Genomic DNA, 18,714 nt, shown 5'->3' on the forward strand with positions numbered 1-18,714 from the left:
CACATGATTGGCTGACTAAATAATTGCATTAACAAGCCAGTGTACAGGCCTACCTAATATTAAGTGCTCAGTGAGTGTACAGAACCGTATTACATGATAACAATACAGAAGCTGAATAAAACAATTCAAGCTGTTCTCCTCCAAGACCTGCTTTTAATCATTCCTCTTAGAAGCTGAAATACATAGAGCTGACAACGTGTAACACTAAGCACATTTCGTAGCGACTTTCTCCATCATATTCCATGTTCTTTTATTCCATGTTCTTTTACTCCAAAAAACATAACAATTGTAGACAGAAATCAAAGTACTCCAAAAAGAATTCTACACACACATACAACACAAAAGAGACAAGCTTCTAACTTTAAGTTAAAAAACATAAGGTACAAAAACATATGCAATTTCCATCACCATGTTCATATTGGCCAAGTTAACTGTACTGTACTATAGCACTGTAAGAAGGCCGATGTTATATTCAATTCAGTTTCAATATTTATGGTATTATATAGGAAAAAAACTGCACCAAAACCAAAACTGGACATTTACACATGGATAAACTACAAAATTATATAAATAATGTAAAAACGCACACTCACACTCACACGCACACGTGGGCACAATCAAAAGAAAACTGACTGTAGAAAAATAAAACATTTAAAATTTAAATATTAAAATAAACTTCCCCAGAATAAAACAACCTTGGTAACCTATTTTATAGGTAAACAACAACTGTTTCAGGTAAAAGTGTGCATTAGGGTATGTACAAACAGCAGCAGCATCTAGTTAAGCCCAATGGTTTTCGGGCGAGTCAGATATCAGCTATAGTATCTGAATTTGCAATAGTCCAAATGTTTTAGCTCCCTCCTGAGAAGGTCCTTCAATATGAAATGTGAGGGGTGACACTGCACCAGCATAGTTACAATGAGCTTGAAATTTCCACTTCTAAATTCATGGGTCAATCCCTGGCTCACAGGCATTAACTGAATGGAATAGGCCATGCCTGTCTATCTCTACCCCCCTGCAGGATAGTAATGGCGGACCTGATAGCAACTCTGTATACGTTATACAGCCCTTGTGCCAAATCTCTTACCATGAGACGTCCTTTTAAAATGTGATGCGTGCAAAGGTGTTTGTGCATATACAAAATATGCAAATATGGCTGTACTGGAGTATAAATAATACATCAATTTATTATTTTTGGTCAAGAAGCTTAAAGGCTGCCTCTTTGTTGCCCATAGCTGGTGTTTCTATGTTTTTATGTTAATACTATTATTCATTTTTTGCCAAGCAAACTCAAGCTTATAGTGGCTACCATGCCTCTAGCTACTGTTAACTCTCAAGCAGTACCCCGTTACCTTCTTATCTAAATCTATACCCGGAGGTCAGGTACAGAGAGAGCAGTTTTACTCGACTCCTCTGCAATGTAACAGATAGTTAAACTGTCACATTATCCCTCCCTCTCACATTCTCTCTCTCACTCTCTCTCACACACACATACTGCACATACTCTCTGTCTCACTCTGTCTCTCACACACAGGTACTGCACACACTCTCTCTCTCTGGTGTTTGCATGCCTGCCATCTGACCCTCCGAAATGCACAATGTCCAGCAAGGACCAGCGCTACATGCAATGCCACCCTGTCGGTTGCTTCTCTACGGGGGTTAGCAACACACCTTTTCTTTTTTCTTTTTTTTTATGTGCAAATGTTTTTCAGTCTTCCATTGACCAGGGAAAGCACAACAAGACACAACACAAGTGGCCCCTGGAGTCAGCCAAGAGGTGTACGCTGGTCACCACCCCCTAACAACTTTGAACAATCATATATTTAAAGTATCGTTGTATCGTTGTTCCGAATTAGTTAAAAAACGCGAGATGGGCTGTTCAGAAGCTGTCTTCCTGACCCACAGAAGGGATCTGTGAACCCTGCTGGGCCCCCAGCGTCTCCACGGCGACTGGCCTTGCCCCCAGTTCCCCATTGGTTATTTTGGAGCGGGAACCACGACCGCTTGATCTGTGAGGTGGCAAGACGGCCGGGCTGGATTCTGCAGTGACGACGATGCAGGGAATCTGTCCACTGATGGCCTTAAGCCCCACCTCTTCACCAGCCTGTCCAAAGCCAGAGAAGAAGAAAAAACCCAATCAAAAAACAGAGTGGTCCAGCATCCTTACAATATCATACCCGATGAATTGTAGTGGACTGTTCTGGAGGAATAAGAAAAAGTTCATCAGCCATATTATTATGGTTTGCCAAAAAAAACAATGAAAGTAGTCTACCCAATCAGGTACCGACTACTTGAGATGTCCTTTGTTCTTGTCAATCCCATTGGCCATCTATCCAATAGAACACATCAACAGTAGTGTATAAGCTGTATATGGACATTTTCATTTTGGAAGTTATACAAGCCCTTCGTACGGAAAAAGTAAGAGAAATTTAAGATTAAAATATGAAAATTTTCTTGCATGAGACCCGTTGTTCTGAACATTTTTTAATCTCAGGAGCCAAAACTTTAACACAGGAAAATGAATCACTTCAGCACTGCAAAGAATTCTGATTGTGATAGAAGTGAAATGTCAAATAAAGGTGAACCTGAGTATTGAAGGGCAGAAGAAAGAGCCTTTGCTCTGCTCAGTCATGAATATTGCTGCCCTGAAACTTTAATGCCTATATTTGCCCTGAATCTGTCAGGGTCACTACACTTGCTCTGTCAGAATGCATGGTATTTATCTACAAAATTAGGGATCTATTTTAACTATTACGCCAGGCTGACCAGAGGATGGACTCCTCCTCTATAGCTGGGTTCAGTTTTCTGCCAAACTACCATGAAAACTAATAACAGGGACAGAGACAAATGTGATTTTAAAGTGTATTTTTTGATCTGGTTCCAACTCTTACCCCAGCTGCAAAGATTCAATGATTTAAGTTACTTTACCTGGACTAGCAGCCATTTTGAGGCAGCTGACAACATATTCCAAACCTTTTGTTTCTACATTATACCTTAACATTGAAAATATTTAATTTTATATTTAATATTTAACATATTTAACATATTATTATTATTATTATTATTATTATTATTATTATTAACATATATTTACATTTAACACTTAGTTATATTTAATTGACATTTATATTTCAAATATACTCATATTTACAGTGTGCAACTTCTTACAAACGGATTAACTTGGTCACCACCTCTCACTGGGACTGAGTGGAAGATGGTGGAGGATAGTACCCTGTTTCACCACTAGATGGCTGACAGAAACATCAGAACATAAACCCTGCACATTGCCTTAACGTCTGGTCATCTCCCTGAAAATAAAGTAAGGGGAAATACTCCGGGAAGTGTTTCTTCTCCATTCATACTGTTTGTTGATGAGGCAGTATGTTTGAGAAGAAGCAGTGAGATTCCCCAGACGTGTACATGGTGCACACAGGATTGCGGGGTAGATCACCGGTACTTGGGAGTGGCCACCAGCACAATCATGCAGTGAAAGGGATTATCTCAAAGACCATACCAGATTACTCCAGAAAAGAATTAAACCACACTATAATCGCACAATAATGGAGTCTCTCTTCTCTCTTTCTCCCTCCCTCCCCTGTCCCTCTTGTAACCCCCCTCCCATAATGACCTGGAATCTACTTATTGGTGATGGAGGGGGGTTGACGAGCCTGCAACACATAACATTTTGTTCCTAATCATAAATAAAATACCCACAGCTGTTTGGCTAGTGCCAAGTGGACGGGTTATTTTGCCTTGTGATACGTCTCATGATCACACCGCGATATCGGCATGAGCCGGCCACAGTCACTAGGCTAGCCTTAAATACTTCTGACACAAGAGGCGTATTCATCAACAGAGCCGTGGCAAACGGAACACAATTGGATGGCATAAGAAGTTACAGAACTTTCCAGAACCAAGATAAGGAAATAAACCGATAACGTTACCGTGCTGATGGCTTCCCACGTAAGATGTTCAGCACCGTGCAAAAATAATTAACAGCCTAGCTACCCTTGCACGCATGGAAGCAACATTTTATCAGGGATATATTTTATATTTATTTCTTACTGCAAGGGGAATTGATGATGACGTTGGAAATAATTCAGAAGGATCTAATTATATGGATTGGGAGCAGTAGTCCAGTGCCTTGGATTGCTCTAGTGATAATGCTGCCAAACAGTATCCTGATTTAAACCACGCACACGTTCTCTCCCCACCGGCTTTGTAGCCGCAGCGTAAAGAGAGTGCGTGAAGGTTCTATCAATGAGCCTTGTTGATAGAATCACGCTCGTCTTCCAGGTTGCTAGATCAAAGCAGGAAGTGGAATCTCTTGGGGAGCAGTGATTTGCCAGATTAGTATGTGGCAAGCATGACTAAGAAAGATTTGTTGTGGAATGGAAAAATATTCCCCACAGTCATTGTTATTATCAATGTTTAGCATATGCGCTCAACTAGGGCAGCGTATATTTTTGCATGTCAACCACAAAGAATGTAGGACACTTTCTATTGAGTCAATACAGGTTAAATATGTTAAAAAAGTGCCTCTACACAGGAGCTTGGAACAGATATCATTGTTTGATGTCTCCTTGATGGCTGCAAAAAGTCCTCTACTATTTAGATAAAGAGACATTAAGTATTTTTTTTTATAATTCCTGCTGTAACACGTCCAAGACATGTTCATGTTAATATATTATTAACTAATATATTATTAAAAGGAAGAAGTTTTCATTAAGATGAATTATGCTAGCTTGTGTGATTTAGTGCTATTGCCTTCCAAATAGATGAAAAAAACTGGATTCTGGCATTCGTTATATCTGGCAGTGCAAGAGCGATGCACAGTTACTGCTAACCACCCAGGCAATTTTCTTTTTTTTTTTGGGGGGGGATCAATTCAATTCATATCTAACATTCAAGAGAGTGTGGATTGAAATGGTAAAATATATGAATGAATCAGCCTCTGTGCCACAATTCCAGCTGTTTCCATTCCATACTGGGAGGTGGAAGGAGGTCAGGCCTGTTACCGTCTCGCAGATGCCCAGCTCGCGGCCCTTCATCTTGGCTCTGAAAGAGTTGGAGGCCCTGTGCTGTGGCGCCTCCTGTGTGTCCATCCGGGTGTCGTTGGAGACCTGCCGGCTGGCGGGATGCGATCCCATGCTGGAATGGTCAGCCTCTGTGTCCGTCCAGCCCTGAAACAGAGATCTAGGGTCAAGATCAACCAGAGGAATCGCTGTGGCCTGCATTAAATCCAGTTGTTCTGTTCAAGTGACATTTTATGTTCTTGCTACACATCACACTTTTGGTCTACTATTTTTGGTCACACTAAACACCTTTATTAAATAATTTAAATCATACCAATCTATCTATAGACCCATCACAATCCTGCTGCACTTATTAGTACAACACATTAATTGTTAAGAGAGAACGTTAAGAGAGAACGTCTGAACTGGTCAACCAGCTAAACCATATTGAGCTCGTCTGAACTAGTCAACCAGCTTCCAGCTGTTTCAAAACCTGAGCTGTTTTTTATGGCAGGGTATTCCTGTGTTTGTATTGCACTAATTGTACATGCCTGTATTTCTTGCGAGGCTAGACCGGTTTACCCAAGGTGACACAATAAGGAATATAGACGGATAGGCACGCACACGTACAGACTCGCTGTCGGAGACGGAGGAGAGGCGGGGCTTGATGCTGCGCTGGTTGCTGTGGTCCGAGGACTGGCTGGTGACGGTGAAGCGCCGCGTAGACATGAAGCTGCTGCTGGCGAAGCGGTCCCTGGTCGGCACACACAGGATCACGCCCAGACACGGGATGTACTTAGCAATGGCCGACCTGGGAGAAGGACAGGGAGGGACTGTTACAGCCAAACGGCCCGCTATAAAACAATCATCGTGGCACCCGCATTAACCCAGAACATTTTGGTGGCTGGGCAATGAGGCCAGGCTGTCTGTACAGCACTTACCAGAATGGAAATTAGCTTGGAGCTAGAAAATGTTTTGTGGGACAAAGTGGTCACCTCTGGATTGAATTGACATAACAGAAGCATTGACATGACAGTCAGTGGCTCACTTTGCAGGAGCATTGTAATGTCACCTCATAACATGTCTGTATTTAGGGAAGCATTCAGTGCAAAGTATACACTCACTCAAGAGCACTTTATTAGGAACATTTTTACTTTATTACATTTACTGCAATTATCTAATCAGCCAATTGTGTGGCAGCAGTGCAATGCCGTATGTAGATACGGGTCAGGAGCTTCAGTTAATGTTCACATCAACCGTTAGAATGATTTCACACACACTAGTCTCTAGAGTTTCACACACACTAGTCTCTAGTGTTTGCAAAGAATGGTGCAAAAAAACAAAAAATCCAGTGAACAGCAGTTCTGCAGACAGATGTTGTTAATGAGAGAGGTCTGAGGAGAAGGGCCAGACTGGTCAAAGCTGACAGGAAGATGACGGTAACAGAAATAACCACTCATTAAAACAGTGGTATGCAGAAGAGCATCTCTGAACACACAACACATCAAACCTCTACGTGGATAGGTATATGTCATTACATTGCTCGCATTTCAGCTGGAATGCATTTCCCTTTTTTATCAGGCTGTCCTGTTTAGCGTGACTATCCTGTGCGCATTACCTGTATTTGGGGTGTGTGATGGCGTAGATTATGGGGTTGTGGATGGCTGAGGCCTTGGCTATGACTGCTGGGACAGAGTTCATGTAAGGGGTGAGCATATCAGCATATCTGTGGGAGAGAAGGACAGGAAGAACAACAGATGGGGAGGTTATTTACATTAACAAACAAAGTACATTGAGGTGGAAAGGTTTACAGAAAACAGGAAGCATTTTATTCCTTTGTGCTCTCTAGCTCTGACCTCAATGCACATTATCATACTATACAATACTAGTAAAAGCTACACATAATGTAACTGCAGTTTATTCATGACTTTCTCACTTAATTGACTGGAAAGCATTTTATAATGATAAAATGGAATACTTGTTACATGCAACCTCATAACAGACACATGTACACACCCCCTTTTGTGTGTGTGCATGTGTGTGCCACATACTATAGGGAGCAGTAGCAGAATTAACCTCTGGTTCTTAGCGGCGAGGCTGAAAGTGTATGTGTGCTTAGAGGAAATCAGGAAGTACAGGATCAGGATTGTACAGATTAAACTGCTGAGAGCAATGGGTGAAATGTAAACGATTACCCCTTAATGGTGATGAGCCTACAGATAAATCAGGTCCGCTATTAACCTCATACATAACAGAATACCATATGCATTTGCAAATGCTGTATGCCTTCTGCAGTAGATACGGTTTACTGAAAGCTACAATCTGCAAATGAGGAAATTTTCTTTACACCATCTCAACATGCTATTGCTATGTAACCACTGATGATTTGGAATTGTTTGCATTGACCCAGTTTGTCTATCAATCTTTGTCTACTGCAGTACTTTGCTCCAAGGTAACATGCTGGAAAATATACATACAACAAATGATTGATGCAAGATTAATCAAATAAAAGTATACAGCAGCCCATTTGTAAGACATTTGTAAAACTGGCTTAAGATAATCCTAGTGATGCACATGGACACATCATCATTGAGGAGTCTCACAATGTCAAATGCTCTCGCGGAGGCGACCCAAGAGGGATTGATCAGGTTCCGGCTTGTGTCCAAGAAGCATTGCATAGCATAGCATAGCATAACATAGAAGAAGCAGCACTCGTGGTGCATGAGTGAGCACCACAGTTGGGTCCTTGCCAGGGCCGACTATTGCCAGCAGCCCCATAGGAGCAGTGCATAATTTGCTTCATGCTTCTCAGGGATATAGGATGCAGTCGGTAGAGATAGAGTTGCTCGAGTGACTGCGACCGGATGCCCGTGGATTGCTCTCTGAGCAATCACATGAATGAGTTTTCTCCGCCCTTGTTCTGTGTGCTGTGTGATTAGAAGCAGGGGCTGACAGGCGTGTGTTGTTTTCACTCTCCTGAGACATTACATTACAGGCATTTCGCAGACGCTCTTATCCAGAGCGACGTACAACAAAGTGTATTCCCATTAACCAGGGACAAGTGCGCTGAAAGACCCTAGAGGAAAGTACAGTTCCAAGTGCTAGGATATCCACAAAGACAAGAACTTGGGCCTTGTAGTTTACTCTGATGAGAAAGACAAACAAAATCAATAAAAGCAATACAACTGTGTATAGAAACACAATGCTAGCAATAAAACAAGTTTACAGAATCGTGAGAACTATTTGTGAGACGGCAGCAGGGGACGCATACAAGCACGTTTGTACATAGTTCGCAAAATGGACATTAGAGATTTGGGTGGGATTGGAGATGCCAATTATTTTAGAAAAAAATATATATATATTACAAGAGCTTAGAGATACTGTGTAATTCCAGGAGTGAGAGGGACAGGGATACACTGTCAATGTGATGCAGTGTTACTGCGCTGATGCAGTTGATCTAGTTTTATACTAGACTAGATAACTGTAAACTCAATCTGTGAGAAAAACGTTAATGTGGCAATGAGAACCCCACTTTGCACTAAGTCAATCTGCGACTGTTCTTCAATTCACAATGGGACAATGCAAGATTCTACGCTTTACTTCCACCTGTGGTTCAGATTGCTGATTTGTGGGATATTTCCGCAAATATCAGGGAGCAAGTGACAAATTCCCCAAGACTCTCTGACCTTTTGAGAGAGGTGGGATGTCTGCATTGTCTGTGAGAGAATAACTCATACATTGAGATATGGCCTTACAATACTACTGTGGTGAGAGTCTGTGACAAATGCCAATAACACTGTGCTACTATGGCGGTGACATCAACAGTGTTACCATAGAAACATGACAAATCATTACCCTGCGAAAGCTGTCAGGGCAACGCAGGAGTAAGGGGACCAGGAGATGACGTAGAGCAGGATGATGATGAGGGCGATCTTTGCCATTTTCCACTCGCTCTTCATGCGGTGGAATCTCTTAATTGAGTCTTTGGTGTTGTCCCCTGTAATCTTACCCACCGCCCTGCAATAAACACATGCACATAAACGCACATGCACAAAGAGACAGACACACACAGACATGCACACAAACATACAAACATAACCACAGATAGATAAAGAGACACACACATACATAAATGCAAACACACACACACTAAGTACACACTAAGAGACTTTAACAAACTAATATTAATAAATGTGCGCAAATATTGTCAATCCCTGCTGAAAAAACCAGTTCAAGCTTCGTTTTGAAACAGCTGGTAGCTGGTAGACCAGTTCAGACCAGCTCCATACTCAACACAGTTTGACCAGCTCGTAGCTGGTAATATCAAGCTGGCGATAGCTGGAGTTAACACCAGGGACAAACCATAAGTGGCCATAAAAAAGGGGGTGGCAGCTCACATGTTTGTGTCGCCGATGGCGCGGAAGATGAAGACGTAGCAGTAGATGATGATAAAAAGGGGGATGAAGAACACAAAGATGAAGAGCAGCATGGTGTAGGCGCGCACCGAGGGGCTGAAGGTCATGTAGTCCCAGGAGCAGGAGGTGAGCATGCCCTCCGGGACATAGGCACCTGTGGGAGACAAGGCACGACACTCAGAGACCCCTTAATTTGTTACCAACCAATAAGGATTTCTTACTTTCTGGTGACCCGTCTCCCCATTGGCTCGTGTGTCCTTCACTCCACCTGCCTGCAGGACAACACTACACTTCAACAAGTGTTCCAGCCGTTTATCCAAAATGGCTGCCTTAACAGATGCATGGAAGTGAACCGACACCTGATGTTCCTGAAAACACAATGCTTTAGCAGGACAAAGACCCTGGACAGCCCCTTAAGCCCATGTTTGTAAAACTTTGTTTTCTTCATTTTCCCAATTAGATATAAAGCTCATTTGCAATATGGTTATGTATGATTAAAATGTATCATTTTGTTTATGGTAGTAAACTGGTAAAAATTTTGGGTCTGGTTAGAAAATGAGTAGCAGAGGTTTGGACCAAAAGCAAGGAAGTGTTTGCACATGTCTTTGGGCAGTGGGAGTAAACCCACACAGACACAGGTAGAACATGCATCCTGCCAACAGAAAGGGCCAGGCCGGGATTTTAAACCAGGACCTTCTTGCTGTGAGGCGACAGTGCTATCCGCTGCGCCACCATGCCGGCCCTGTCCACCGCCCCTCTCCGTGCTGTCACTCACTCCAGCCGAAGAAGGGGGGCAGGCTCCACCCCATGGAGTACAGCCAAGCAGCGGCCAGGATGAGCACCGCGCGTTTCCGTGACATCACCCCGATAGAGGCCAGCGGGCGCGTGATCACGAAGTACCGGTCCAGGGCGATGACCGTGAGCGTGATCATGGAGCAGATCCCGAAAAGGGCGCCGCAGAACGCGTACAGCTCACAACCTGCCGAGACAGGACAGGACAGCACGCAGTTCATATGTACAGTACTGTGCAAACGCCTTTAAAAAAAATTCTGGATTGCAAACGTGCTTTAAAAAATAATGAGATGAAGAGTTTCTAAATATCAAAAAATTTCTGATAAAGAGCAATAAACAGTTAAAACTGAAATCAAATCGATATTTGTTGTGAAGACCTTTTCACCTGTTGTAAGGATATTGGAGCGAACTTCTGCAGACTTGTTTCACTTGCTTCTAGCTCTCCAGGTAATCCCAGACAACCTCAATCAAGTTTAGAGTTCTATTTGAGCTGTTTGACCCATATCCAGCTAGACCAGCTTATGACCTGCTTGAAAAATGTAATTCTCAAACTGGCATAGCTAGATTTTACAGCAGGGGTATCATTATGTTAGCAAATTTACCCCAGATAAAATTTAAAGATTGTACACTCCAGTTAGAGATAAGAGTCAAATGTCATTAGAAAGTCCTGTAAAATATATAATTTAGATGTTAAATAGTGTTCTCTATCTCAGAAATAATAACAATTATTAGAGACCCAGTTTCATTTATGTATACTTTATGAAGTATACATATACAATGGGCTCCAGAATTATTGGCACCCTTATAAGAATGGAGAAAAAAGGCTGCATATAATAAACAACATGGATAATTACTTACAGTGGTGTGAATTTCTTATTTTTTGCATGTTTGTCGCACTTAAATGTTTCAGATCATCAAACTAATTTAAATATTAGTCAAAGACAACACAAGTAAACACAAAATGCTGTTTTTATTATTAAGGGAGAAAAAAAATCCAAACCTACATGGCCCTGTGTGAAAAAGTGATTGCCCCCCCTGTTAAAACATAACTTAACTGTGATTTATCAAACCTGAGTTCAATTTCTCTAGCCACACCCAGGCCTGATTACTGCCACACCTGTTCTCAATCAAGAAATCATTTAAATAGGACCTGCCTGACAAAGTGAAGTAGATCAAATGATCCTCAAAAGCTAGACATCATGCCGCAATCTAAAGAAATTCAGGAACAAATGAGAAAGAATGTAATTGAGATCTATCAGTCTGGAAAAGGTTATAAAGCCATTTCTAAAGCTTTGGGACTCCAGCGAACCACAGTGAGAGCCATTATCCACAAATGGCGAAAACATGGAACAGTGGTGAACCTTCCCAGGAGTGGCCGGCCGACCAAAATTACCCCAAGAGCGCAGCGACGACAAATCCAAGAGGTCACAAAGGACCCCACAACAACATCCAAAGAACTGCAGGCCTCACTTGCCTCAGTTAAGGTCAGTGTTCATGACTCCACCATAAGAAAGAGACTGGGCAAAAATGGCCTGCATGGCAGAGTTCCAAGACGAAAACCACTGCTGAGCAAAAAGAACATTAAGGCTCGTCTCAATTTTGCCAGAAAACATCTTGATGTTCCCCAAGACTTTTGGGAAAATACTCTGTGGTCTGACGAGATAAAAGTTTAACTTTTTGGAAGGTGTGTGTCCCATTACATCTGGCGTAAAAGTAACACCGCATTTCAGAAAAAGAACATCATACCAACAGTAAAATATGGTGGTAGTAGTGTGATGGTCTGGGGCTGTTTTGCTGCTTCAGGACCTGGAACACTTGCTGTGATAAATGGAACCATGAATTCTGCTGTCTACCCAAAAATCTTGAAGGAGAATGTCCGGCCATCTGTTCGTGACCTCAAGCTGAAACGAACTTGGGTTCTGCAGCAGGACAATGATCCAAAACACACCAGCAAGTCCACCTCTGAATGGCTGAAGAAAAACAAAATGAAGACTTTGGAGTGGCCTAGTCAAAGTCCTGACCTGAATCCTATTGAGATGCTGTGGCATGACCTTAAAAAGGCGGTTCATGCTCGAAAAACCCTCCAATGTGGCTGAATTACAACAATTCTGCAAAGATGAGTGGGCCAAAATTCCTCCACAGAGACTCATTGCAAGTTATCGCAAACGCTTGATTGCAGTTGTTGCTGCTAAGGGTGGCCCAACCAGTTATTAGGTTTAGGGGGCAATCACTTTTTCACACAGGGCCATGTAGGTTTTTTTCTCCCTTAATAATAAAAACCTTCATTTAAAAACTGCATTTTGTGTTTATTTGTGTTGTCTTTGACTAATATTTAAATTTGTTTGATGATCTGAAACATTTAAGTGTGACAAACATGCAAAAAAATAAGAAATCAGGAAGGGGGCAAACACTTTTTCACACCACTATATATTCATAAATAACTTACTTGTACTTTTATTTCAAAACATTTACTCTCAGAATCTATTGCAGTGATTGGTTGCGCTTTGGGGTCACCAAGTCTAAAAGGAAATGGCACCGCAATACCAGCAAAGTCTTTGGAAGGGTGACACAAAGACAGCCCTTACTGAGCACAATAAACAAAACCGAGCATCTTGAGTTTGTCAAACCTCATTATTATGAATTATGACCGGAAGAGTGGTCACCTCTGGATTGAATTGACATAACAGAAGCAGTGACAGTGGCTCACTTTGCAGGAGCATTGTAATGTCACCTCATAACAGTGCTATGGTCAGATGAGACCAAAATTGAATGTTTTGGCCATACACACCAAGGACATGTTTAGGGGCAAAGTGGAATGCATACAAGGAGAAGCACCTCATGCCTACTGTAATATATAGCAGTGGGTCATTGATGTTTTGGAGATGTTTTGCTGCCAGTGTTCCAGGGGCATTAAGAGCAATGGCACAATTAATTACAACAAAATACCAGTAAATCTTGGCAAAAATCTGGTTGCCTCTCCAGGAAGCTGAGACTCCAAACATACACTAAAATCCACACAGACATGGTTAAGTAAAAACAATGACCATATTCTGCAACAGCCATCTGAGTCTCTCCAGAGTTAAATCCCATGGAAAACCTGTGGTCAGAACTGAAGATGGGGGTATCCCAAAGGTACCTGAAGGTTCTACATTGGTTAAAAATCCCTCCAAATGTGTTCTCTAACCTTATCACAAATTATAGGAAAAGACTCATGGCTTTTCTTGCCTGGACTGTTTGCACAAAGTATTAAACCAGGGGTGCCAATAATTGTAAAATATTATTTTTATTTGAAAAATGGTTTGATTCCATTGAATTCTTAATAAATCACGCCTTGTGCAATCATGTTGGAATAACTATGCTATTTTTTTTTTTTTTTTTTGTGCTTATTTATCAAGGGTGCCAATAATTCTGGAGCCCACTCTATAACGTAGATACCTGTATGAAATTTCATATTTAGGTAAAATTCAGATTTGTTGAAAAGGCCCAGGGTTTGCCATACAGAAGACATCACCAACACTTGAGAATCAAAATAAAAATAATTTGTGAACAGCTGTACAACTAAGGCATAACAGGACAAATCAAATCCCTGTAACTTCTGCTCACAAATGGCTTAAATCAGAGATCCCCGAACAGATCGTTACTATTATCATAAGCTTTAGTGAATCCCATTTCACTGATTGGCCAAGCAACAAAACAGCACATCCAGTGGAAAGCCAGGACACGATCATGTTAATATTTCATACAACCTGCAGACAAACTGTAAGACAGCTAGTTCCATGATATGAGCTGAAAAGCCATGTGATATCCCCTACAAACCCAATTAATGTGTAACATAAAAACATAGATGCCTCTGGTTCAACAGCAACTGACAGCCTCCTAATTTCAGGGCAACAAATAAGGCTGTAAGGAAACTGAAAGCATGCACTGACAAAGGGATTTCATACTCTGACGACGTTGCAAGATGAGCATGTAGCCAACCCAAATCAAAGAATATCTTTATTTCATCTACCAGATATGAAACAAATATTGTTCTGCAAAGGCAGAAGCGCTTCATCAATTGCATCTAACCCCTTCTGGTGTGGTTAGATTAGATTTCACAACTATTCTCTGCTGGATCCACCTGTCGAAGATACACACACACACGCACTCACACACACACACACACACACACACACGCTTGCAACAGTTTGCTCTGCACTGGCACACTGGGATTTTTTGGAGATGGTATGGTCCAATGATCATGCAATCAGGTATCTTTCTGAAATCAGACTCTGCATTAGGAGTAATAATGTACTGTTTTACTCTAATCTAACAGTTAAAATGCACTCAATGTTTATTTGTTCTGAATATTTAATTGCATTTATCCATTTTTGTTTCCAACTATTCTTATCAAGTAGTCCTACATATCTGTCCTTCCCTTACTGTACTTACAACAAAGTACTGAGAGATAAATCAACTATGGAAGTTTTATTTAACTCTAAAGTACAGTTTAAGTGGTAAGTGTAGCCTACTTTATTGGTGTTTACCACTGAGGTCTTTTATGTGCCCTGAATGAACAGTACATTATGTTCGAAGCATAATACGCTTTGATAACTCGACTTTTGGCCACATGACCGCATTCTGCCATGCATATCAGAAATGGGAGAGGGTCTTTTCTTTTTTTACACCTTAACTAATTCATAATCACTTCAAATACTGGGATTTGGTGCCCGGGTGAGGGCATGTAATCGGGAAAAGTGAAACGCATGTGGGTCATCCAACCAACAGACTCGTTCCAGAGCAATAAGAAAAAAAAATGCTATCAGGAGGTGTGTTTTTAATAATGTGGAATTACAATCTGCAGAGGGATTGCAAGGTGTTAGGGAGCAAGTGACCCAGAACTGAAAAAAACCCCAAAAAAGCTTCTGCAGTTTTTGACCTGCAACTAACACATTTAGGGTATTTGTTTAAAATAGCAGCGTAGCGATGATCAAAGGCTTTTTCGTCACTCAAGCAAATGAGGAAGGCAAAGGGGCCAAAGTTTCACCCAAAGCTGGTTGAGTGAAAAGGCTTAAGCTTAAGAGTTCTCAATTATCAAACCATCAAATCAAATCATTTAAAAATGTTTTATTTTACCCCTAAATGTACTCCTTTAACAAGCCCCCTGCACTCTTGCTATGTGTCATGCAATGCCAAATATCCAATTTGACTTTTATCTTTGTACTGGAAACACCCTTTACCACCTCTTGTACCACTTTCACATTCACATTGGTTCATGAACCCATCCTGAGGGTCATATTTTCCCATTAAGCAATGGTAGGCATTAGTAATCCCCATCTCATAGGCAGGCAACACTGTCCGTCTGTGAGGCATATACAATATACAGCCACATACAACCTGACAAGCTAAGCGTCACATTCTATTTTTCTATGAGGTCTTTTCTGAAGGCCCTGCACCCTTGTTTTTAATGGCAGGTTCTAAGGTCAGTCACTCCATCTTCCATTAGTTATTGAGTACACTTTATATAATAGTGCTCACAAACTAAACAGGCAGTCTCCAGAGCTAAGGAAGAATGGGAAATTAACTGCCCCTGACTCCCACAACATTGCCATCAAGAACCCTCAGTTGTCTCCTTTCCCCTCCTTTTCACTTTTAGCGTAGCGGAGCTCCTCGGGGGCTCTAGGGAGTGTTAAGACAGGAGATCAATGGCACACGTTTCAGGCTTAAGAAGCGGAATTGCAGATCCTCCTTCTGCGCCCAGACAGGGGAAAGGAAGACGTGTCCGTTAGCCCCAGGGTAAAAGCCAGCGAGAGAGGAGGAGGTCTTTGAAGTGATGCGGCACTTGCGTTAATGCTGTCATTAATCTCCAGCCACAGCATTCTCTCCATTACCAACAAGTGTTTAGAAGAAAGGCCTGCATCAGGTCCTTATCGTTCAGCCTTCCCTCAAGTTATCTGGTAATCCCATTTAAGGAGTTCTAAGCACTGGATGTGAAAAGGGTGCTCTGATAAATTTGAAAGGTGTTAAAAGGGCATATTTTTCTCATGATGTGAAAGGGCTCACAGCTTGCACTATCCATTTTTTACCACTTCAGGGAGAAAATAAATTAGTTTGCTAGAAGAGTTATATACAAAATTCTGTTAGAAATGTGATGGACTGTTTCCAGTTAGCTTGTTAACAGCTTTACTTCAACTACCCTAAAGAAAGTTTTTGAGAGTTTTGAAACCCATAACTCATGGATGCACTGATTTATTTTGTTCACTGTGAATGTGCAGTCCTGACTCATTAACATGAAAAAGATTTTTGTTGCTCTTCTGGTTTCTGTCATTCCTGCCAGCTTCCCTAGATGTGACTGATCTTGATCTTGTAGTTCTTTCCACTTCATGAATTTCCAATCATGTGGCTAAATGTATAAAATTTGACTTTGTTTTGTCACATATAGCCCCCAAATTGGTCATATTAAGTACATTGAAATAATTAAATAAATAAATAATGTACCTTTCTCACTGAAGATCCACCTTTTGTGCATGCTGGTGATGAAGAAAATGGGTGTCTGGGTGATGCACATGAGGAAGTCCGTGACAGCCAGATTAATGATGAACATGTTAGCGGGTGTCCTAAGACTTCGGCTCCTGTAGATGCACATGCACACGCACATTACAAAATGAGAGGGAGAGACAGCTATCAGGCTACCTCATTGGTAAGAAATTAATCCTGAAGGACTGTGAAGAATGCCATCTGTTTAGTTTGGCTCATTCATTTTAATGGTTACGTTCACCTTTCACTAAAAAGAGGTGAAGCTGCACTGGGTCAGTTGTGCCGCCATGAACACTGCTGCTGTTGTGAAGCTGTGCACTTTTTCATTGATGTCACTTTTCAACTGTAGCTTAATGGTAACATTTCTGATAACACACAAGAGTCTATGCAGTTAATTGTCTAAGTTGTCCAAGTTTAGATTGTCTGAACTTTACACAATGCTCTTAAAATGTGTTTTCAGACTTTTTCACTTTGTTTTTGATCTGCAGATGTCCTTGTGCAGATTGTCTCACAGTCTCTGCACGGAGGCCACTGAGTCATCGGGGGTATCAGGGAATTGGAGGTGATAGAAAGCTTTTGTGCCTGAGAATAAACTACTGTATAGATGAGACTACAGAGATTTTGGTCCTGCCGTTAGTATCTCCCCAAAGAAGTGCTGTCAGGCACTGCCTGGCCACATTACTTAACCTAAACCACTCCAGTGCTATTAATATCCATTCATATAACTGAACAGTGAGCAAACATATAAGCTATGGAGGACCATAAGCGAGCTAAAGGCTTAGCTAATCAGGAGTAATTCTTCTGCATGGAGCATTCAGTCACCCTGAACTAGCTTCTAGTTTATCTACCTCATTTCTACACAGCCACCTGAACACATGCAGGAGGAGCACTGCAGCTGAAATATGTGCAGTGTATTTCCCCATCAACCGTTTTTTATAAAAGTTTTTTTTAAGTTTTTAATTTCTATGATCCACATGGTTCTAAAAAAGATTCAAGATTGGAGGAGAAATAGACATGTATCTCCAGCTGATTACTAGTAGGTTGTGGACACCTGGCATGCCATTTTGTGGAAATGTGTGGTAGGCCTAAATATTTTACCCCTGCACTCTCAGAAGTAAAGTGCCAGTGGAAGTACATTTTTGTTCTTCAAGGATCAAATTTCCCAAATGTACCCTTAAAGTACAGTAATGTTCTTGCTGGGTAGAAATGTTTTCCTTGCAAAAAAAAGGTAGAAATTAATTTTATATTGCTGGCTAGGGGTACAATTTTATGTACCAATAGGGTACTACCCCAGCGACATGCATTTTTACCTTTTTAGGCAGTTTTTTCTGTCTTTTTGAGTCCAAAATCTGCTCACAGTGCACACCTACTCAGGTCCCAATGCAACACAAGCTCTTTTTCAATTGGACAATAGAGGAGATTAATGTCATGTGATCTCTTTATTTGTTGCACAGGATTAGGCCTGAGGCTATCAGATGGACATTGCCGTACCTGCAGAAGGCATACATGACCAGGAAGTTTCCCACCATTCCAGTGATGCCGACAGCCAGAATGACTGACCCGATGATGTAGTGGGCATGGTCTGGCACATCCGCAGTGGGGAATGGGTGGCGGGACTGCACCATCGCCACCTGCAGGTAAGCAAGTGGAATTGCATGAGACATGTTGACAGAACTGACCCAGCTAACAATTTTTGGCTCCCAATACATTCCAACAATGGTAGGGTAAAGTTTGTAGTGTGTCATTTGTCATTCATCGCTTTGGATTAAAAGTGTTTGCTAAATTCATAAAATTTAATGTAAATGTTTCCACAATGTTCCTTAATGTTCCTTAATGTTCCTTAATGATTAAGTCGGAAGAAACAGTGCAGAAATAAATTTGAAATGTTATTAAGTTTTAATAGAGGACAACCACTGCTCATTTTATCTGGGAGCTTAGAAGTAGAACTAATTAGTGAAATCAGCTGGCTGAGTGCA

The 18,714-nt window shown here is 41.4% G+C and overlaps 1 protein-coding gene across 1 annotated transcript; it reads right to left on the minus strand.

Moving 5' to 3' along the window:
- Window positions 1-1,879: 1,879 nt before the first annotated feature.
- LOC133121116 (melanopsin-A-like) lies at window positions 1,880-18,363 on the minus strand. The gene is made up of 9 exons (XM_061230390.1): window positions 18,230-18,363; window positions 16,700-16,833; window positions 10,206-10,409; window positions 9,413-9,584; window positions 8,871-9,032; window positions 6,634-6,741; window positions 5,646-5,826; window positions 5,019-5,183; window positions 1,880-2,104 (listed from the first exon to the last, which is right to left on the minus strand). The coding sequence occupies exons 1-9, from the start codon at window positions 18,361-18,363 to the stop codon at window positions 1,880-1,882; spliced, it is 1,485 nt and encodes a 494-aa protein (XP_061086374.1).
- Between the last annotated feature and the right edge of the window lie 351 nt (window positions 18,364-18,714).

Source organism: Conger conger, chromosome 2, assembly GCF_963514075.1.
Source record: "Conger conger chromosome 2, fConCon1.1, whole genome shotgun sequence".
NCBI lineage: Eukaryota > Metazoa > Chordata > Actinopteri > Anguilliformes > Congridae > Conger > Conger conger.

Bases quoted from the DNA above. Each gene is read 5' to 3' on its own strand.
- LOC133121116 (XM_061230390.1), bottom strand. From the start codon at position 18,363: ATGGTGCAGTCCCGCCACCCATTCCCCACTGCGGATGTGCCAGACCAT. The intron at 10,410-16,699 runs GTACATTATTTA...CTGTCTCGGCAG, and splicing joins GTGGATCTTCAGTGAGAAAG to GTTGTGAGCTGTACGCGTTC. The intron at 9,585-10,205 runs GTGAGTGACAGC...TGTCTCCCACAG, and splicing joins GCCCCCCTTCTTCGGCTGGA to GTGCCTATGTCCCGGAGGGC.